The 23,066-nt window shown below is 40.3% G+C and overlaps 1 protein-coding gene across 3 annotated transcripts in view; it reads right to left on the bottom strand.

Annotated features, from left to right (window-relative positions):
* The window catches only part of LOC148014313 (5'-3' exonuclease family protein), a 120,447-nt gene that overhangs the window by 78,988 nt on the left and 18,393 nt on the right, over positions 1-23,066 (bottom strand). For all 3 annotated transcript variants that reach the window (XR_015688581.1, XM_087666215.1, XM_087666214.1), the window contains exons 5-7: positions 19,793-19,811; positions 18,704-18,831; positions 18,562-18,630 (exon numbers count right to left, since the gene is read on the bottom strand). Coding sequence is in view for 2 of the 3 variants with exons in the window: in XM_087666215.1 (XP_087522341.1) it covers positions 18,562-18,630; positions 18,704-18,831; positions 19,793-19,811 (216 nt within the window). In the remaining variant the exon portion in view is untranslated. The remainder of the gene's footprint in view (positions 1-18,561; positions 18,631-18,703; positions 18,832-19,792; positions 19,812-23,066) is intronic.

Below are 23,066 nucleotides of genomic sequence, written 5' to 3'. Positions count from 1 at the left end.
CTTGCAATGCTTCACTTTCCATGTGACTCTCCCATATTTGTCTACTATGACAACTAGAGTGCCATTGCCCTTGCAAACAATACGATCATCACATCACGGGCACGGTATGTGGGAGTTCACTTCCACTTTTCCAGAGAGCAAGTTGAGCTAGGCACTATTCGCCTAGAGTTTGTACTATCATCAAGTAATTTTGCAAATATCTTGACCAAAGCGATCAACCGACCGGTTCTTCAGTGCTTGCTACCCAGGATCGGCTTGGATACACCCTCCCCTACTTCTTCAGCTTGACAGGGAGAGGGTACTTTCCTCTTGCTTTTCCTTCCAATTTGAGAGAAGGCGGCTTCTACTCTTGATACTGACAGTGATTATGCTTATAGTTTTTTATAGACATTACATTCATTTATTCTTTTGTATTGTATTACGAACATTTGTAACTTCATCCGCCTTGTCAAGATGCCATGATTGTAAAAGGACACTCGGACAAGTGAACAATTCCCCTGTGAGGCCACTGTCCCAGTGGCACCGTTGCATAGCATATTGCATGAGCATGATATCTTGCATCTCCCTTTGCATTAACCCACGTATTGGCATTCTGTTCATGTAAACATGCATCTGTGCGCATTTATCCCTTTTCGGTCGTTTGAAGTGCTTGACTCTAGGATCCACCATATTCATGGAATTGCACATGACAGTCTCCAAGGCAGTCTTTCCAAGCTTGCTTGCTTGACATATTTGCTATACACACACCTTAGCCATTTTCTTTGTCACCGCCACCCAGTAATGGTAGGGATAGTATGCTTGTTTTGTAAAGGTCTTAGGTCTAACCATCCCTTGTCACTCTCCCGTTTGGGGCATGCATACTCAATAGGACGAAACCTGATTTGAAACCCTCACTCAATGCTTGCGACTCTCCCACCATTGTCTACTACAACAACCAAAGTGACATTGCCCTTGCAGGCAATCCAATCATTATACCAAGGATAGAACATGTGGGGGTCCACTTACACTTCACTAGAGAGCAAGTTGAGCAAGGCACCATAGGCCTAGAGTTTATGCCTTTTTTCGAGAACTACGCAAACATATTGACCAAGACAATCAATCAGCCATATTTGCTATATCTTCCATTAGCCTATTCCTTCCTCGTCATCATCCAATAGTGGTAGGGATAGCTTGTTTATTTGATGAAAGCCTTTGGAACTAGCTACTTATCTCCTGTCCGTTACTTAATCAGCCGTCACCTCTCCTATTTTGAAACAATCATTATCATACCAATACACACACAAAAACCAAAAGAAAAAACAAAAAATACAAAAAAATACAATTCACTGTGGTTCCATCTACCTTTATAGGACTTAGTAGGCCATCAGGCAACCAACGTGTACCCTTTGTCAAATGCACTAGCCTCTCTGGGGTGACCACTTGGACTCCATTGCTAAGATAACCATCACATTTATAGTCTTGGTAGGGCTCTGGGCAGCCACCGTGCACCCTTTGTCCGATGCCCTTACTACTTTGGGGTAGGACGCCTTGGGGTAAAATATATAAAAATCAAAAACACTCAAAATTTTGGGTTGGCCTTCCTTTCTAGCTCAGTTTTTGGGCCCAAGAGAACATATTGAGCTCACATAAGCATTACATGATGAATTAGTCACTCAAACAACCCCAAACCTAAATTAGTGCATGGTCTAAGAGAGTTTTAAAACATTGTGTGGTACGAGGTCTCGAAACCTTTTATAAATAGGCAAGCTGCCCTCCATTCAAGCTTAATCTCATTTTTGCAAGCTTCAAGAGTTGTATCTCTATTATCCACACCCCATTCATAGAGGACATCGCAATCAGAGCTTCCCCTTGCTTTTTAGTCTTTCTCCATCCTCACTGCCTGTCTGCATCAAATCCACCTTCCACAACTATGTTTGGTGGTGTTCGACTCTCAAAGACTGTCTTTGTTGCATTTCAAGATTTGTCAAGAGTATGACACACTCTCCCACTCAATACCTTTGCCTCCGTCCTTGAGACACGAGAGTTCGAGGTACAGTTTTCATTCTTGCACGGTTTATTTACTGCATGAGCATTGTATATTCAATATTCAGTTTATGCTTTGTCGTACACTTTCATTTATGTTTTTGTATTAGAGTATTTCTTCACAGTTGCCACTATGAGAGATATAAGAATCTAAACATCCAACCCAATCACTGTCAGAATATCCAAGCAATGAAAGTGAAAAATCAACCTTGTAGAAAAGGCCAAGATCCTGGGTGCCTTTAAGATATTGAAAGACACAATTCACTACCTGTCAATGAAGTACTAAAGGTCTGTGCATAAATTTACTCAACTGGGAGACAACAAACTGAAGATCGGGCCTCATGTGACATAAATAAATCAAGCATCCAATAACTTGCCGATATAAAGTAGTATCAAAGGCTCCACTACCATCATCAAAAGTGAAACTAAAACCAGGCTCCAAGGGAGTAAACACAGGCTTGCAATCCTCAAACTAAAGCGTTGAGAAAGTTGTCCAATATACTTGGACTTTGTCATGATGATGCCCCCCTCAATGGTGACCAATTTGTTACCTAAATAATAGTGAAGTAGACCAAGATTTATCATGGTAGAGGTTTGCTGTGAATTCAATTTGACCAACATTGGTCCCAACGACAAGAATGTCATCAACATAAAGCATAAGAATAATAAAATCAAATCCTTGATATTGAATGTAAAGAGTAGCCTCAATAGGGCTACTCTGAAATCCAAGATGCAATCAATGAAATGTATGTTGGCACACCAAGCCTATGGAGCTTACTTTAGACCATACAAAGCCTTCTTGACAACACAGACTTTGTGCTCATAGCCTTTAACTAAAAACCTGGAGGCCAAGAAACAAAAACCTCTTGAATGAGATATCGATGGAGAAATGCGATCTTCATGTCCAATTGATACACCTCCCAATGAAAGTCGACAGCAAGGGCAATAATACTCCTAATGGTAGTAATGCAAGAGGTAGGGGCGAAAGTCTCCTCAAAGTCAATTCCTTGTTGTTGGGCGCCCTTGGCAACAAGGCGGGCTTTGTACCTCTCAATAGAACCATTTGACTTTCTTTTAATTTTAAAAACCCATTTGGTACCGATTGCCTGCTTGCCATGAAGCAAGTCACATAGCTCCCAAGTGTCATTCTCATGGATGGAATCAATTTCTTCCTTCATTGCTTCCACCCAACGATCATCTGAAAAAGCATATTTATTACATAGAGGTTCTTTATTACATGTTATAGCCACCAATGCACATGCAATAAGATTACCTTCTTCCTTACGAGCGGAGGCTCGTTGCACACAACCAAATAAAGAGGCTACTTATTGTCCCAAAGAGTGTCTAGCAACTAGCGCAAGGGGCTCTTTTAGGCTGCTGAATCTCAGTTCTTGTGTGATCCAAGTGACCACACAAAGTATCATGATGCTGTTGTGGCTGTAAATTATGATGAATAAACTGTTGTAATGTATCTGTAGGGTGTGGAAGTGAAGACTAAGAAGAAGAATCAGCCATGGAACCATTATGGAAAAGTGGCAGTAAGCTGTCAAAGATGTCTGAAGCATCAATAATAGGCTGTTTTTGACAGTCTAGAAGGGGTGAGAAGCATTTTCAGTGAAGATTACATCTTGGTTGACAATAACCTTGCTTGTAGAAGCTTGATAAAGGTGGTGCCCTTTACTTTCAGCACTATATTCAATAAAGATACAGCAAACAGCCTAATCATCCAATTATGCCTTTTATGAGGAGGCACATGAGCATACGGCAACGATCCGAAAATCCGCATATGAGAGAGAGAAGGCTTGGAGCCAATCCATGCCTCATAAGGAGTGATGGTGCGTAAAGCTCTTCTGGGACACTTGTTCAAAACATAAGCGGCACATAGAATAGCATCGAACCAAAAAGAATTAGGTAAATTCTTACTCTTCAACGGAGAGAGAATTTTCAAAGTTTCATTGCAAGAAAGACTTAAAGCTACTTCCCTTTGCTCAAACAACCATGGAAGCTATCACCTGCAACTTACGACCACTAAAAAGACTATTGCCCCCCTCTTGTATGTTGTCACTTACACCAGAAGGATCTTAAGTTGTTGTCACTTACACCTAGAGGGCTCCTAACTACTATTCCCTTCTGTAACACTACTCCTTGGTGACTATAAATCACATCAATAGCATTTCCTTGCTCTCTAACAACATCCTCTCTCACAATGGTTGGAATAGACTTCCACCAACCCCAAAAACGTTTTTTCACTTGCATGGACAAGTTTTGCCAAGTGACAGCCTATAATCCTATTTTTCAACATTGTTCAACTTATTAAATTAAATTTTAGAATATTAATTCCGAAAATTAATTTAATAATTATTTTAATATCAAAAAAATAATTTCACTAGTAATAATTAAATTGGATAGGCCAATTTATCTTCCAAGTATCCCTAATCAATTATTAGCCCTTAGACCATCATTAATTAATTAATTAATTAATGCATAACCTAACTTATTACAACTTTTGCCTTTGGGACCAACTAATATCTTGTGGTTATGGGTCCACATTGTGAAATAATTAACTTGCACATCACACGTGCAAGTCACATTTGCACATTTGATTAACTTCTAATCAAATGCTAAGCAAAGTAAAAAAAATTCACATCCTCGTGATAGAGCACCCCCTTGAAATCCTTCCAATCGTCTCAATTGTACTACTCAAAATACATGTTGATATTATAGTCAAACATGTAGACCTACTATTTAACCATGCTCATGCTCTCTGCACATGAAATTCCAATCACTTAAACCAGTTATAATCCACACATGAGTCATAACTACTATTAGAACCATAAAGGATGCATCCAAATGCCGAAACCGAATACTATTCTGACCACTAAGGCGTTGTAATACATAAAGTGAGCATAAACAACACCTCATAGCCATGGTGTACCACATGATGATCATGTAAGGCATACATTAGTTGCAAACGACATGTAACTTATACAATTGTATTTCTTTTGCATCACATGGCAAATATACATTGCATACCATCCATGTATCCCATATAGACCTTGCAAATGTACATCACATATAGACCTTGCAAATGTACATTCCATATATTCCATACATGCTAGCAACCTTACAAACGTGTAGTTTCAAAGCCTACATTGCAAACCATACACGTTTGCATACCAATTCACAATGACTAGTACACTAAATAGTGATCCCTATGGTAGAAATATTGTTAGCATATAATACCATGGATGCAAACCAAGTACATCCAAGATCCATTATATAACCGAGTTCTCCATCACTAGGAAAGTGGAGATGTAACCTCCTCATTGAGAATCAGGTAATACTCTATACCTTCTATACTTTGATGAGCCTGAAAGAGCCCAATCCAAGGTCGGCTCTAACTAAAACACATCCAAGTAAAGTGCAACATTGAGAATGATTTGCCAAGCCACTCTTCCACATCTAGTTACATTCTTTCATAGGTGAAACAATGTTGAAGCTTCACCAAGAAACACATGGAAACTTTACCTCTAACTTTACTTCCCTCAAAACCTCCACTAGATTCTAGACCTTTGTCTCTCTGGAACATGGAGATCCTTTGTACTTTCACATTGCTACAATTCATGAAATTTTGGTGCTTTGCTTATCATTTAATTAAGTGTTAATCAAGTGTATAAATGCAAGATACACATGTGATATGCAAGTTAGACATTTCACAATGAGAGGCCAAAGACCCCAAGATGTCTATGGGTGTCAAAGACAAAAGTTGCAATACATTATATTACAAGACCTTGAGATGTCCGTGCGTGTCAATGACAAAAGTTGTAATAAGTTATATTACAGGTATTAGGTTGTGCTTAGTGACAAATTTTGACCTTAATATTTTATTAGCAATTAATGCCAATGGTGACATTTGAAACTGGCATTCATTAATTAATTAATGCTACTTCAGAGGCTAATAAATGTTTAGCATTCCTTGGATGACAAATAGACTAGCCAATTTAACTATTGGTTGGTATTGTTGATTTTTGAGTAAGAATCAATACTAAATTATTTTTCAAATCTAATATTCTGAAATTTAATTTAACTGGGCTGAAAATTGCTGAAAAATGCATTTGAAAGACTCCCAGACTGGTGGAGCCTAATTCTAACATTGTGGAGTTTGGGAGAGGAGGACAAAGAGCTACTGTTGCAATTTTCGAAGCATTCGAGATCAGCCCAACCATTGCACATTGTTAAAGAGCTACGCCTAGCTGATCACAAGGCCATTGGAGGCACATGACCACACCTTTAGGCTGTCCACAAGCAGGTGACAGCAAGTTTGGGGCCCACAAGGACAAGTGACTACATGTGGGGCTCCTACTAATGGAGGGCTACAGTCAATCAGCCATTCATAGCAAGGTAGCATTACATTTTATCCAATTTTGGCGAGGAAACTCTAAAATTTCTCACTCTGGCTCCCTCTCTATTATTTCAGCCAGTTCACACCTTTTCTAAAGAGATCTCAGCCAAATTCAGTCCCTCAAGGGTGCCATTAAAGAATTTCTGCTCCTAAACCCTAATTTACAACAGAAATTAGGGTTTACAAGTCACCCTGGAAAGTGTTGGCCCAAACATGCAGTAATTGCGCAATTAATTGATAGAGAATGAAAGATAATGAATGAATTAATCAATGCACAATAACTCAATCACAAAATGAGAGGTGATGTATTAATGACTAAGAGAGAATACAATACCCAAAGTGATCACAATGAATAATGCCACACTTATGTGCTAATGAGGCACAATGTGTCTTTATAATAAAATAAAACCTAACAGCAATGCTTAGAACACTAGAGGAAACAATTGCATTCCATGACAGTTTAAATGCCTAGGAAGCCCAGATCATGGATCAAAGGGCATCAACGCATAGCCCATGAGATGGCCTACAAAGCCCTCTCCATGAAATGGGCAGAATGATCTAGGAACAATGACAAAATCCTAGAAAGTAAAAGAAAATATAAGGTCATGATTGCACAAGTTGATCCAAGTGGATATAGCAACCTACGACAATACAAAGTATGACAAATCATGGAACAAATGGAAACGAGCTCAAGGCTTGCCAAAAAGCTTGGGACTTTGGTCCAGAAAGAGCCTTCATGAAAAGATCTACCAAGTTGTCTTCAATGGATATGTAAGACAACTCTATTTCTCCAGCTGACATATGCTCATGAACATAACGGCAATGAACTTCTATATGCTTTGTGCGGGCATGAAACAATGAGATCCACGCAATGGCCAAAGCACCATCACTATTAGTGTAGATGTGTTGAAGCTGCCTAGTGGACATAAAGATCTACAAGTAACTTGCGGAGCCAAACACACTCCGCCGTGGCTGTGAACGCTACTCTATACTTAGCTTCACAACTGGAAGTAGTGACTATAGTGAGTTTCTTGTTGAATCAAGAAACAAAAGATGTACCCAAGAAGAAGCAATTGCCACTATGAGAGACATGAGAATCTGAACATCGAGCCCAATTGCTATCAATATATCCATGCAAAGAGAGTGAAGAATCAACCTTGTAGAAAAGGTCAAGATCTTAGGTGCCTTTAAGATACCAAAAGACACACTTCATTGTCTGTCAATGAAGTATTGGAGGTCTATGCATAAATTTGCTCAACTGGTAGGCAGCAAACTGAAGATCGGGACTCGTGTGACATAGATAAATCAAGTATCCAGTATAAAGTAGTATCAAAGGATCTGCTACCATCATCAGAAGTGAATGTGAAACCAAGCTTCAAAAAAGTAGACACGTGCTTATAATCCTCAAGCTAAAAGTGCTGAAGAAGCTATCTAATATACTTGGACTGTGTCATGACAATGCCCCACTCAATGGTGGCAAATTGGATAACCAAATAATAGTAAGTAGACTAAGTTCTATCATGGCAAAGGTTTCTTGTGAATCAGCCTTAAATATTGCAATTCGACCACCATTAGTATCAGTGACAAGCATGTAACCAACCTTTTGCATATCAATTGTTAGCAAGTCATATCGGCTCAATGATTCAAATTAATTTGATGCTCATGTCCTTTGAAAGGCAATTAGTCAGAACACCTATAATTATACTTGGTTCACCATTAACGAGATGGCTAATTGAAATTAAAAGTTTAATTAGGCGGTCAATTTGACCAGAAAGCTCAAATGACTAAGACTTTTATACTCGAGTAGTCACATTGACTAGAATCCCATATAATGAGTGATTTTAGAAAGTCAAACCAGATACTCATGATCAAAGAAACAAACCATAAACCGCTTAACCTATATAATGAAGCTCTCCAAAATCTAAATTTGGCGACTCCTAAAATATAGGAGATTACTATTTTTAAATTTTACTCAAATGGAAATTCTGTTAATCAAAGCCTTCGAAATTTTGCAAGGAACAAGACAAGCATTGCCCTTCTATTTTATATTCTACTGCTATCTGAAACTCTTAATCATTTGAGAGATTTCACAAGGAACAAAAGAAACAATTTTGTCTTTAGCAACTACCTCAAATTCTTAACCATTTGAGAGATTTTTAGAATAGAATGTTTAGAAGCTTCTTCACCCTAGAAAAGTCACATGTGGCATCTAAAATGTACGTCATTTTGAAGAGACAAGTGTCCCTACACTTGTCATTTGCAGCCTCTACTTTTTGCTTAAGCACCCAAGGCCCACACCTATATATTGGAGCTCTCTCTCTTCATTTCCAATAATCTCCCATGCTGAAATTTCAGTCACATACCTTGTACTCTCTTATGTATCACTCATCATAGAAGCACTTTTTTCTTAGCTTGATCTAATCTGAGCACTAAACAAGAAAATCAACTTGCTACTTAGAGTATGTAGAAATTAGGGTTTCAAACTTCTAATTTTCAGAATTTCAACAAATTGACATTTTTGTATATGGTTCAACCACTTGGATGCCCTTGGTTTATTTCAATAAATTCTTGTAAAGAGGAAGGGGGCCACTCTCAACATGGTGTTAACACTCTTCTTTCTCTCTCTCTCTCTCTCTCTCCCTCTATCTTCTAATTTTCATGGTGATAATTGATCAAGCTGGTTAAGTTCAAAGTATTATCATTCTCATGTTCTTTCCCGCTCTTACAAGCATCTCATCAATATAAAGCACAAGAATAATAAAATCACATTCCTTATGTCAAATGTAAAAAGTAGCCTCAGTAGGACTATTTTGAAATCCAAGATGCAATAAATGAGAATGTATGCAGGCATACCCAGCCTACGGAGCTTGCTTTAAATCATACAAAGTCTTCTTGAGACAACAAACTTTGGGCTCAAAGCCTTTAGCTGCAAATCCTCGAGGCTAAGAAACATATACCTCTTCGACAAGATATCCATGGAGAAATCCAACCGATGCACCTCCCAATGAAAGTGGACAGCAAACAGATATAATACTCCTAATGATAGTAATGCCAAAGGTAGAGGTAAAGGTCTCCTCAAAGTGGATTACTTGTTGCTAGGCATAGCCCTTAGCGACAAGGTGGGCTTTGTACCTATCAATAGAACCATCTGACTTCTTTTAATTTTATATACCCATTTGGTACCCACTCCACACTTAACATGAGAAAATTCACATAGCTCCCAAGTGTCATTCTAATGGATGGAATCAATCTTTGCCTTCATTGCTTCCACCCAACCATCATCTGAAAAGGCATCTTTATAACATAGAGATTCTTTCATTGCATACTATAGCCACCAATGCATATGCAAGAAGATTACCTTGTTCCTTACAAGTGGAGGCTCGCGTGGGGGCAACCAAAGGAAGAGGCTGCTTGCTGTCCCAAAGAGTGCCTAGCAACCAATGAGAGACTCTTTTAGGCTACTTAATTTCAGCATTCGTACACTCCAAGTGATAATGAATAGGGGGATTGCTCATCAGACAAGGTATCATGATGTTGTTGTGGCTGTAAATCAGGCTGAATAGGCTGTTGTAATATACCTATAGATGATGGAAATGAAGGTTGAAAAGAAGGATCAACCATTGAACCATTATGGGAAAGTGATTGTGGGTTGTCAAAGATGTCTGAAGCATTAATAATAGGTTGACAGTCTAGCAAGGGGTGAGAAGCACTTTTAGTGAAGATAATATCTCAATTGATAATAATCTTACTTGTAGAGGGTTGATAAAGATAATACCCTTTGCTTTCAGCACTATATCCAATAAATATGTAGCGAACAACCTTATCATCCAACTTGTGCCTTTTCTAAGAAGGCACATGAGGATACACCAATGAACTAAAAGTCCTCATATAAGAGAGGGAAGGCTTGGAGCACATCCATGCCTCATGAGGAGTGATGGTGCATAAAGCCCTTGTGGGACACCTGTTCAAAACATAAGCGGCACATAAAATAGCATCGAATCATAAAGAATTAGGTAAATTCTTACTCTTCAGCATGTGTCTTGCCATCTCCATGGGTGACATATTCTTCCGTTCCACCACTCCATTTTGTTGTGGGGAGTAAAGGACGATGCATTGATTATAAATGTCTCAAGATGTAAGATGCTCTTAAAATTGTTTGGAAAAATATTCAAAACCCCCCCAACCCCCGATGCCAAGGGTCCATATGCGAAAGCCACTTTAATTCTCCACCATGGCATGAAAATCTTGAAGTAAGAGAAGACTTCAAACTTATACTTCAACCCATATACCTAGGTGAATCGGGATTTGACATCAATAAAGGTGACAAAATATAAAAATCCACCAAGAGATTTGGTCCACATAGGACCACAAACATTCACTATGAAGGAGATGCAAAATAGATGGAGAATGAACATGAGAATCCTTAGGGAAGGAGAATTTATGCATCTTACTAAGTAAACAACCTTCACAAATGTGATTCGATGGCAAGTGAATTTGTGGAAGATCTTTGACCATATCCTTTTACTAGAGCTTCATCAATGCTCGATAGTTAATGTGGCCAAGCCTCTAATGCCACGAATGTATATCATGAAAGGATTCCTTTGTTAATAAGGCACGATCAATAGAATTTTCAGCAAGTTGTTGATCATATGTATTAAGATGATAGAGACCTTTAGTGAGGGTGCCTATCAAGACAATGGAAGAAGAAACTTAATCATCATATATCGCACATCGGGGGTCATCAAAAATGATGTGAAACACTGAAGTTGCGATGGCTGAAATGGAAATAAGATTCTTCTTTATGCCGAGCACATAAAGGACATAGTGCAATGTCAAAGGAGTACCCAAAACAAAGGCAACATGCACATGACCAATGCCTTTAATTGCATAAGAAGCATTGTTAGCACACATGACTATATCTCTCTTAGGTACATAAGAAAGAGAAAAATAATCCTCAGCAAGAGGTGATGTACTTAGATGCACCATTGTCAAAATACCAAGTAGAATCCGCATCAATGAAAGAAAAACAAGTATCATGAATAGAAGGATTATATTGACATTCAATAAAAAACGTATATTGCTTGTGCTTGGCGAGGTTGGCAATCTCATTTGTGACAAGACCGGATTTCTTTTTTCTTCTATGATCCAATGCGCTTAAGACATTCTGTGATGTCGTGCCCTATCTTTCGACAATAATTGCACCTCTTTGGTTTGTTGGATGTACCTTTTGAAGGGTTGGAAGAGAATGGACTAGCATGGAAAGGCATCTTGGAGGATTTGTGTAAAGAAGAAGATAAATGACCAGCATGGGTATTTGCTGGTTTTTTACCAATGTGCTTGTACTTCACTTGATTTTCACCTTTTGAACCACGGTGGGTAGAAAAGGCTTGTTCGCTCGCCATGGTAGCATTGAGGTTAAGACAGCTCTGTTCTTCTTGCAACAAAAGAGACACAAGCTGGTCAAAACTGTTGGTAACTTGGTTGCCCACAGTTACCAACTGCAAAGTGGTAGCAAAACCTTGATATGATTCTGAGAGACCATTACAAGTGATAGAAAGAAACTAATTGTTTGGGACAACTTCATCAATATGTTATATTCTCTCAATAAGATCTTTGATGCCCATGAAATAGGCATCCATGTTACCTCCTTCCATACGAACATCTTTCAGTTGCTTATGTAGGTAAGCAACGTACGCCTCATTGCACACTTGATACAATGACACAAGCTTATCCCATGCATCCTTGGCTGTCTTGCATGATCAAATGTGTTGAATGATGGCTCTCTTTACAAATAGAGTAAGAAAGGGAATTGAGGCAAAAGCCCCAAATTTTAAGTGCCTTGAAAGTGAAATTGGGGCAAAAGTTCCAAATTTTACCCAAAATTTTAAGAGAATTTGAAGAAATTGGATAAAATTATTACTCAATTATCATGGAGTACTGTGTGTCAAGCTTAATTGAGCCTTGATTTTGTAGAGGGGAGGTGTAAATTTTTTTAAAACCAAGATTGGAAATCCCTTGTTTGAAGGAATAAAAAACACTAATCCCCTCAAAAATATAAAGGGGAGCTCTTTTTTTTTAAATGAATTTCCAAAAAGCCCCAAATTTTTTAAAAGGCCCTCCAGTGAGCATGTGTAGGAGTCTTCATAAAATAAGACAATAGAGCCACCACAAAAGAAATATATGGCGGAGTGTCGATGAGCTAGATAAGTGAGCCAACAAGGCACCGATAGCAGATAGCATCTGAAAAGGGATCACCTGTCTGCTACCACAAGCTTGGACTCAAGGTCCTTAGGGCAAGAAATAGTCCAACATTCGGCCATACCAAACTCCAAAAGTAACTCGAAGATATACCTATAGGCTATGCTGCAAGATAAAGATGCCTTGTGCCATCTGATAAACCTCCAAAAGGTTAGGGTCATGACCTGATCTTTGGAAGCCATTGTCACGAAAGAAGCGATCAATCCTCTGGTACCAAGCTCTAGGAGCTTGTTTGAAGCCATAGAGGGCCTTTCACAATCGGTAGACATGGTCCTCCTTCCCCCGCGCAAGAAAACCTAGAGGCTAGGAAACATAAATCTCCTCATCAAGAATGCCATTCCAGACTTGACATCCATCTAATAAACAAACCAATGTGATGGGCTACAAGAGCCAAAATAGCTCGAATGGTAGATATACGAGCCATAGGTGCGAAGGTCTCAAAATAATCAATGGCAACAAGCCTAGCCTTATGATTGTCCAAGGAACCATCTGCAATATACTTGGTCTCATAGACCCACTTCACACCAATCACCTTTTGTTGCCGAGGACACGAAACCAAATCCCCAATTTGATTTTACTCAATAGAATCAAGCTTATCCTGCATAGCCTCCCTCCAAACATCCAGTGCAAGAGCCTCATCAACTGAGGCTCTAGCATCGATTGGACCATCTCCAGATGGTCCAAATTTGTGACTGTGCACAACAGAAGAAGGAACACGAACACAAAGAGAGAGAGAGAGAGAGAGAGAGAAGAGAAAGAAAGAAAGCAGAAAATGAAGGAAGAAATACTGCACTGACTGAAATGAATGCTGAATACAAAGTTGTGGACCGATCAGTCCCTGCACACAGCCCAGAGTGTCAGTGAGGGTACTAGATCAAATTGATGATGACAGCAGCACCGAAGACGAAGGAAGATGACGGAGTCGGAGTGTGCACTTGCCAAGGAAGGAGGGAAGATGATAATCTAACTGCCTGCCAAGTCAAAAATGGCTATAAACAGCCAAAAAACCCAAAAACTAGTTGACCTAAAATTTGAGGCCAACAAAATGTCGACTAGCAAGTCTGATCAACATTTAATTCTGGTAAAATTGCCAGAAATGCTCAGAAAAATCCCAAAAAGAGTGGACAATGTTTGGCAGGAGAGGCAGGCTGAAGAATGCACAAACTACCCTAGGAAACGCACATAAAATCCCTACTAGAGGAGACAATGCACTGAAATGCAATAAACTGAGTGCTCTAGAATGAGCTACCTCCTCCATCAAAACAAGTGATAGACAAGTTAGAGCTCCCAAAGTCCTCATTTGACTCAGACTGAGGCTCATAGGCAGGAGATGACAAGGCATGGCAAACATGATTGCTAACACCCCCTCTCAGATCTTGGATGTGGCAGAAGGCCAAGGGAGAAACGAATCCTGGGGTGGCAAAGGGCATGCCAATGTCGATGAAGTCCGTCGATGAAGATTGTTGATGAAGAAACTCCTCACGAGCTTAGAAAACCTCCTCTAAAACACTAGGAACCTAGAAATCCATAGCCGCATCACCAAGATCATCCTCCTCTGAAAGGGATGGGAGGTATAAGGGAACCACTGAAGGAGAGGGTGGGGGATGGGAAGGAACCTGTGGAAAAGAGGGTGCACAAGCAAGAACGGGTGTGGCAATAGACGACTGCGTCAGAGGACCCTGCATAAGAGAAGGGAAATGGAGCCTGTAAAGCCCGCTCTCCTACCAACCTGTCGCAATAACAATCCCTGTAGAAGAATCCTCAATACAAACGGCCTGCTCGATGAAGACAACCTGGGTACCAATCCTAGTAAGGCCATAGACTAAGATGAGTAGAAAGCCCAAGTCCAGAACATAAACAGCTTATGAAAAGGAGCTCGACCCGTGGTCGGGAAATAAAGGCAAAGTGCCAACACCACAAATAGTCACCGAAACGATGTCACCAACAGTGATTGAACCCTCAGAAGGGCATAGATCCTGCAAAAAATCACCTCGGGGAGTCATATGACTACAAGCTCTACTATCAACCAGCCAAGGCCTCTCAGAAGATGAGGCAACCACTGAAGAAGGCTCCTCCAAGTCAACAATATGAAGGAACACTAACTCATCACATGGTATCAAAGCCTAACTGAGAGCACGGAGGAGAGCTTCCATTGCAGAGGAGGACACCATCAAGTGCAGCCCTTCTTCCATCCTTTCCAGCCCCTGGCGGTGCTGTCTGGGCTGAAATGCAGCCTTCCATGCCTGCGTTTTGCTGTTTTGCAGCATGAGGAGGAGTAGGCTCCATCCTTTCCAGCTCGTGACGGTGCTGTCCAGGCTGAAATGCAGCCTTCCATACCTGTGTTTTGCTGTTTAGCACCATCATGAGGAGTAGGTGACAGTTTTCTAGGTGTTTGCAGCCTGCATTTGCATCAAACGCAGCCAATAGGATGTCATCCAGAAAATGAAGGAAGAAATATTGCACTGACTGAAATGAATGCTGAATACAAAGATGTGAACCGATCAGTCCTTGCACGCAGCCCAGAGCGTCAATGAGGGCACCAGATCAGGCTGATGATGATGGCGACACTGAAGACGAAGGAAGATGACAGAGTTAGAGTGTGCACCTGCCAAGGAAGGAGGGAGGAACTGACTACCAAGTGGGAAATGGCTATAAATAGCCAAAAAAACCAAAACTGGCCGACCTGAAATTTGAGGCCAAAAATATGTCCGACCAGCATTTAATGCTGGTAAAAATGCCAAAAATGCTCAAAAAAATATTGGAAAGGGTGGACAATGTCTGGCAAGTGAGGCAGGCTGAAGAATGCAGAAACTGCCCTGGGAAATGCACAGGCATGCCACATGGCATTTCCTGTCCGAAACAGTACAAGAAACGTTTCGCAATTTAGGGACGGAATTTGCGGTGGATTTGTGCTAGGGGCAATGTTTCAACATGCCAAGGGCCGTTCTAATCGTTTCATGTTCCACCACCATCTTCCTTCGAGAAGCCCATCGAATCGCATCCATGTTCAAATGACCTTATTGAGCATGGAAAGTAGTCAAAGCTCATGGGAAGACATCATAGCTAAGGCTGTGAGCATATAAAGCCCACCCTCCTGCATGCCTATCCAAAGAGCTGCACCTGTAGACTCATCCTTCACTGTAACTACATCTCTGGTGAAGACCACACGTGTACCTAGCTAGGTAAGACCATAGATAGACAAAAGGTTAAAGCCCAACTTAGGTACATAAAGAACTTTGGCAGAGAAAGGCTGCCTATCTGGTAATAGGGAAATGGTCCCCACTCCACAAACTCGAACCGTAGAGCTATCACCAATGGTGACGGTGCCCCTTCTTGAACTCAAGTCCTAAAGCCATTCCTGCCAAAAGGTCATGTGAGAATAAGCTCCACTATCCACGAGCCACAGCTTCTCCTAAGTGTAAGAAGCAAGGGTTGTATCCTGCTCGACAAAGACATGCACGAAGACAAACTCTGTCGAATCCTTCAAATCCTTCTCCTTTGGCTTCAAATGGGAATACTTCTGCCAACACTTCTCCTTGGGGTGAGTACCCTTCCTACAGTGTGGACACTTGAGCTTCTTCTCATCCTTCTTGTCCTTTGCCTTCCCCTTCTTCTTCTTCTTCCCGCCACTAGTACCTGCATTATCTAAGTCGCTCATCATGCTCCAAGACAAGCGGAGAAAGCTTCTCCCATAAGAGTCGCTCGCAAGTCCTCAATGTGATGAGACTGGTGTAGTTTTAAAACATCAAACCTAGGAGATGGCAACTGTGTCAACAGGATCATAGCCATATCCTCAGAGGATATCTTCTATCCAAGAGAGGCAAGCTCACCTCTCATGTCCTCCATCTTCATGATGTGCTCCTTCATACAAAGAAAGTCATCCAGACTAAGCATCCGCAAACTTCTTCTCAAGGGAAATCTGGGGAGCAAAGGTCTTGTGTTGATACAAAGATGAAAGCTTGTACCCCACCTCCACTGTGGTCTTCAACCTGCGAGCATGAACTAGGATAGAGTCCTAAACACTCACAAACAAAAAGGATCATGCTCATGAGTTGAAAGATCAAAGGTGTCATGAGGTGCTCCACCTTGCAGGACCACAATGAGTAGTTGGCACCGTCAAGTTTATCTTCTTTGGGTAAGGAAGAAAGAAAAGGAACCTGAATAGAGGGTATCAAAGAAGGCATCTTCGCATCAGATGCAACCTTCATTTCAAATGAGGCCTGCTATGAAAGATAAGCAAAAGGAGGATGGGTTCTAGGAGACTCCACCTATTGAAACTTCCGATAATCACATCTCTCCCCAAAAGAATGGTGAGACAAAAAGCCCCTCCTCTAATGACAGAAGAATGTTGAGACAAAAGCTCCTTCTCTGAGTCATCAGAGCCTGTAAACTAGTAAGATATCTTCCAAATCTACAATCATCTAAAAATGCTACATTTTGATGGAAACAATGCGAATGTCAGAAGGCAATCAGCTGCAAAAGGTGTAGATATGCCGCCTGCACAAAGGAAATATTGTCGCCTTCAGCCACAAAGGATGCCACCACCTATAGGTGATGACGACTATGGCTGAAGAAGGCTATCGCTGAGCAATAAATGCTGCCACCAAGGGTTGCCAAGCTGTAAACGCAAATGTAGACCGACCAAATACTGCCGCCGCCTCACAAATGGCTGCGTTTGCAGCAAACTCAAGGCTGGATTGCTGCATTTGATGGCTGGGTTGCTCCTCATCAATAGATCTCAATTTGTGCTCACTAAGGCAATGATACCATGTGAGAGTGCACAATGGAAGAAGGAACACGAACACAAAGAGAGAAAGCAGAAAATGAAGGAAGAAATACTACACTGAATGAAGATGAATACTGAATACAATGATGTGGACTCATCAGTCCCTGCACGCAGCCCAAGGCATCGGCAAGGGCACCAAATCAGACTGAAATGATGGCAACACCAAGTCAGAGAGTGTCTGGGAGCCAAAGTGTGCTGAAATCTGCAAGAAGAAGTGATCAGCCAAGTGTCGGTTGTAGCTATAAATATCCAAAGACCTCTAAAACTGGCCGACTGCTAAAAAGGCCTCTAAATCTGGCCGATCTGCTAAAATAGGATATGACTACAATAAATGCAGTCCGACTGCACATAAAAAATGGGAAAATAACAACAATATATCCCAAGAAGTTGTGGAGCAGGTAGGCAATGTCAGGGGGTGGAATCCAACTGACAGACAGAGGAAATGCACAAAAAACGTGCCTAAAATAGAGGAAATGCACACTAAACTGTCAGAGCTCCAATGTCTCTGTCAGACTCTGACAGGAACTCACAACCACGAAATGACAGACTGACATGACTAAATAAGGCAGGCTAACAGCATTCACTACTTCTATATTGCTTGTTGGTAAATTCCTTTTTTTTCACTACATCGATCCAGTTAGCATTCTCTTCTACCTCCAGTAATGTCCTTTTGGTTACTTCAGCAAAGATTTTTATTTCATTTTCAGCATGTGTCTTTAGTTCCAAGATTTCATTGTGCAATTCAGGTTTATAGCTGCATTTTGTTCTTTGTCTTGTTTTTCAAGATGCTCAAGTTTCTCCTTGCATGCAATCAATTCTTAATTTCCCAATTAATTTATCTCCGAGTTGTGCATCCAAATCTTTTTGCATCTCTTCTTTAGTTTGGTGTGCCATTTAATTTCTGCGAGGGTCCTGTCAAGTATTCATAACTTTAGAAAAGACATAAACATCAATGTAGAGATAGCCTAGACATTAGTTATGCTAGTTTGATAGAAGCTTCATCGAACTGTGTCTGATTCTGCATCTATGTGTTGTGCAGATTTAGTTAAAAGCTATCCTTTTAATGGGCAGCCCATTAATGGATTGAGCATACCTTAGTTCCAGTGCTGACAGCATTCAATGCTATTGTCCCTATTACATCATCAGCTTCAACACCAGGAACCTGTTCAAGTAATAGAATTGTTTTGCAGAAACTGGACACTAACAGAATAGAAGTTCAATTGCAGCTTTTGTACCTCAATAGTTTTGATTCCCAGGGCAATCAGGGCTGGCTTAACATATTTGATAGATTGAACAACTGTATCAGGTGTAGGACTGCGATTCATCTTGTAATTGGAAAACAACGTATGACGAAATGTTAACCCTGCCCATATGATGCAGAAACGGATAATGTGTTCTCAGTCTCATCAAACTCAATTGATGTAACAGGAAAAATCATACAACTTCAAATGTCATTGGAGAAATGATGCCTAGCCCAAACAGGGAAACTAGAAAAGTAATGCATGTCTTATACACTCACAACCTAGTTGAACTCATGAACAAGGAAACTGTAAAAAGATTGTACAAAGTAATTTGCAATTCAAATTAAGCTCCCACAAATGCTTGACCAGACTATCTGATCATTCACGGAATAAGCCCTACTGTATGCTTTACTTATTCAGACAAACAAGACAACCAGCTGATAGAGATTCTATTAATTTGTACAATAAGATAACATCATCGAAGAGGGAAGCAAATGGGAATATGATTGGCAATACTAGATGCTTCAAGCTGCTTTATAATTGGTCCATCGCACAAACCCCACTTTTTTATTTTGAAAACAATTTTGTTTATTCATCAATTTGCAGATGTAAGAGGGAACCTGCTTTGGTCTCAACTGATCCAGCTAAAGACAATCATACAAGATTCCTACAAGAAGCGACAAGGATATAGATCGTGCTCAGCGGAACACTTTCTGATTTTCGATTGATAATGTTGACAATTGACCTAAATACGTGTTTGTTTCACCAATTGCAAAACACAGGGCACTGTACACTACATGTACCATATTGACCACATGCATGCATGCAGATATATTGTATGTAAAACCACTGTTCCAACCCTTTGATGTAAAGGAAAAAGACCCATTTGTCAGAACAACTCTTTGAAAACAGTGCAAAAACAAATCAATCCAGCCATAGTTATACACAGGCATACATGCACACAATGCAGACATATAATTACATATTCCAGAGAAGTAAAATGAATTGGTCAAAGACACCTTGCAGTCAGGTGGGAATCTTGTTGCAAAGTGCATTAAACGCACAAGGAAGCCTTGAACTGACCTTCATGATCAAAGACGACCTGGAAAACCATAAGAAAAGCATCAAGAATATCAAACGTCCCATCCCTCAAGAAGGACTACAAACAGACTGCACTCCAGAGAAATGAAACACTAGAACAAGATAGGTGTTACAGAACTAGAAGGTTACACAACAGTAGTTCTTGCATTAAAAATAGGGGAACCTGGACTGCATGAAAACATGTGCATCTCTATAAAACTCCATCGAATTGCCACAAATTTCTGAGTTCTTTACCATTGACTGGCAAACAAATTTTCTGTGGTTTCAAGATCAAGACACTTCATGCCATTTAAGACCAGAGTACAGAATCTCAATGACATGTCCGTTTCTGTCAACAGACATGCTCAGCCAAGTTTCTGTCGTATCTTCCGAATTCCAAAAGCTCTTACTGAAACAAGTTCTAGAAAACCTGGAGTTTGTAGAAATTGAACCCCCCATTAGTAAATGGCATACAGTGTTATTATAGGAAGTTCAACAAGGGCATGAAACGGGAAATCTTTTTTTAGCTAATCCCTCTCCAGCAGGGAGTAAGGGATACACCTAGAAAAGTTTGGCATTCCAATTGGCAACCATCTTTCTCCCTGAGAGATATTCCAAAGCTAATTTGCTTTATACTTTGGTCCTTGACTGAAGTATGATGAGTATATAGAATCTGCAATCACTTATTGTTTTGTGAAGTCCAATTTAAGCATCTGTTATCTTTGGATCTGGAGGAAGCATTATTTCAAACCACTGCTATTAGGTCCATACTGTCTCGTAAGAGATATACCTAGGGAAAATTTCTTTCTTCCAATCAGCAACCTGCATTTCCAGTTTCTACCATCTTTCTCCCTGTGATAATTGCAAAGCTTATTGGCTTTATATTTGATCAATGGCTGAGGTATGATGAGCATTTAAAATCTGCAATTACTTATTTCTTTATAAAGTTTGATTTAAGGGTCCAAAGGCATCCCTGACTCAAACCGTCTGCAATTAGGGACAATCACCCATCCATCAGTTAAGAGGGTAACTTCTTTTGCAATAGGGATATTGCAGACTTCTGAGAATAACAGCCACGGATTTTACCTTCTACTTTACCAAACAATATGTCTTAACACGTCCAAATCACTGTTTACCATATGGTTCTGCTTGAAAACCATACAGGTCACAACTTGCTCCTATCATATCTCTTCCATGCAATTTTGGAGAAAGGTCTCGTTCACATCTCAAAATAAAGTTCTTTCTGTTATCATTGATCCTCTATAAAATTATTATAGGCTAAGGCATTGAGGAGGTTATGAGCTAGTCAAATTCCAGGATATGTGAAAAAGGTTAAGTAAAACTACATCCGAGCAGTAGTAAAGACAGTATAGCCTCACATATAAAGGCCATGTAGCAATTTTCTATTTCCATCTTAGTTTTCAACCTTTGAAGCATCCAATCCATTGCATCATAAGAAGACACACTCTAACCTATTGAGTGATTCTCTATAAAACTATTATAGGCTAAGGCATTGAGGAGGTTATGACCTAATCACATTCCAGAAGATGTGAATAAGGCCAAGTAAAACTATATCTGAGCAGTGGTAAAGGCTGTATAACCTCACACACGAAGACCATACACAGTTGTTTATTCCAATCTTAGTTTTCAACTTTTGAAGCATCCAATCTGTTGTATCATGTGAAGACACATTCTAACCTATTTAATACCCCTACATGGAACTATTGCATCACACTCTAGAATTGTCAGAATACAAGCAGAAAAGTATTATTTCACCAAAAAAGAAATGAGAACATGATGCGAAGGACAATTGCACCACGCTCTAGAATTGTCACAATGCAAGGAGAAAAGCATTATTTCACCAAAATAGAAACAAGATGACAATGGGTAGACATTGAAAGAGAACTACATAGATGATAGAGTCTAAGGGAAATAATAAGCCCCTACACAAGATGTGGATGCACGGGCCAAGTGGATTCTGTCGATGACAATTGCACACCTAAGCAATGGGTTAGGCAAGTAGCAGTTTCCTAGAAATAACTTTCAGTATGGCTACTGATTACTTGGCAAGAAGAACCAAGCAGTTGTCAATAACATAGAAATCCTCACTGCAGATGTATCAGCACCTTCCCATTATGCAAGGTAAATCTATCATCAAAAAAGGACTTGTTGTAGTCTTCATCGCAAAGCCTCATTGTAGTATAGATCAACAAATAGAATCACTAAATATTTATTAACTGTCAAGTAGCTTTTTTATTGCTTCATAGAAGCCATATGAACATCAGAAGCTAAAGCGACCAACCGCCACATCATAGGCATCACACATGGCCCCAATGGCTAGCCAGGAGCTTCCTTCAAACTTTTCAATATGAGTTCATTCTTACTTCTTGATGCCAACACAGTTTGACAGTGGAAACTTCTTGCTCTGAAGCAACACAAATAGTCTTCATGAAATCAAGCAAAAGTAAAGACAATTATAGACCATGAGAACTCTGCTTCTAGCTTTCTTCTGCAATCATCGACAGTACCTTCTTGCCGTCTCTCTTTACTACTGAAGGCTCTGAGCAGGTGTGCAGCTGGAGATGCAGCAGCAGTCTGACATGTGAAAGGTAGAGTTGCATCAGTTTGATCAATTGTGTAATCTGCCATATCCACCACAAGAAAGGGGGGAGAAAACCAGTCCTAACTATCTGCAAGGAGAGGAACACATGCACATGTAGCCTCCTCATGAGTCTAGCATATGGCATAGTATCAAATGCCTTATATGTTGGGGGGATGTGTCCCAAAACAGGATAACGCCCCCTGTCCCATCCCTCACAGCTGCCCCCCATCCTGACCATCCCTGTCCCATCCCTCAGAGCTGCCCCCCCATCCTGACCGTCTCCCTATGAGAGCAGCTGATGAGAAATGTGGTCTCTCTCTTTTTTCTTTTTGGTTGGGTGGAGGTGGGGGGAGGAGGGTTTTGTGGAATGCATTATTTCATTGATCTAAATGTTAATCCTTGGTTGCCCTGATGCAGAGCAACTAAGATCAAAGGCCAAAAAACAAGGAAAAACACTTTGAACCAGTCACAAATGAGTCGATTTTGGGCTTGAGGATTGCAGGGATCGTAGGAGCTTCTTTGCATCCCATGTCCCATTCCATGTGACCATGTAGTCACAAGTAACAGGAGTTCCTCCCCGTCCTGTTTTGCATCACTTGTGACTATGCTTCAAAGCAAACCTATAGAACATCTCCAAGGGCCAGGGCAACCCAAAGAGACCAGAACATCAAAGAC

Source organism: Lygodium microphyllum, chromosome 25, assembly GCF_053477565.2.
Source record: "Lygodium microphyllum isolate KBCC chromosome 25, Lygodium_microphyllum_v1.1.10, whole genome shotgun sequence".
In the NCBI taxonomy this organism is placed as follows: domain Eukaryota; kingdom Viridiplantae; phylum Streptophyta; class Polypodiopsida; order Schizaeales; family Lygodiaceae; genus Lygodium; species Lygodium microphyllum.
The sequence above is the reverse complement of the archived record's forward strand: the minus strand, read 5'-3'. Positions and strand labels throughout refer to the sequence as shown.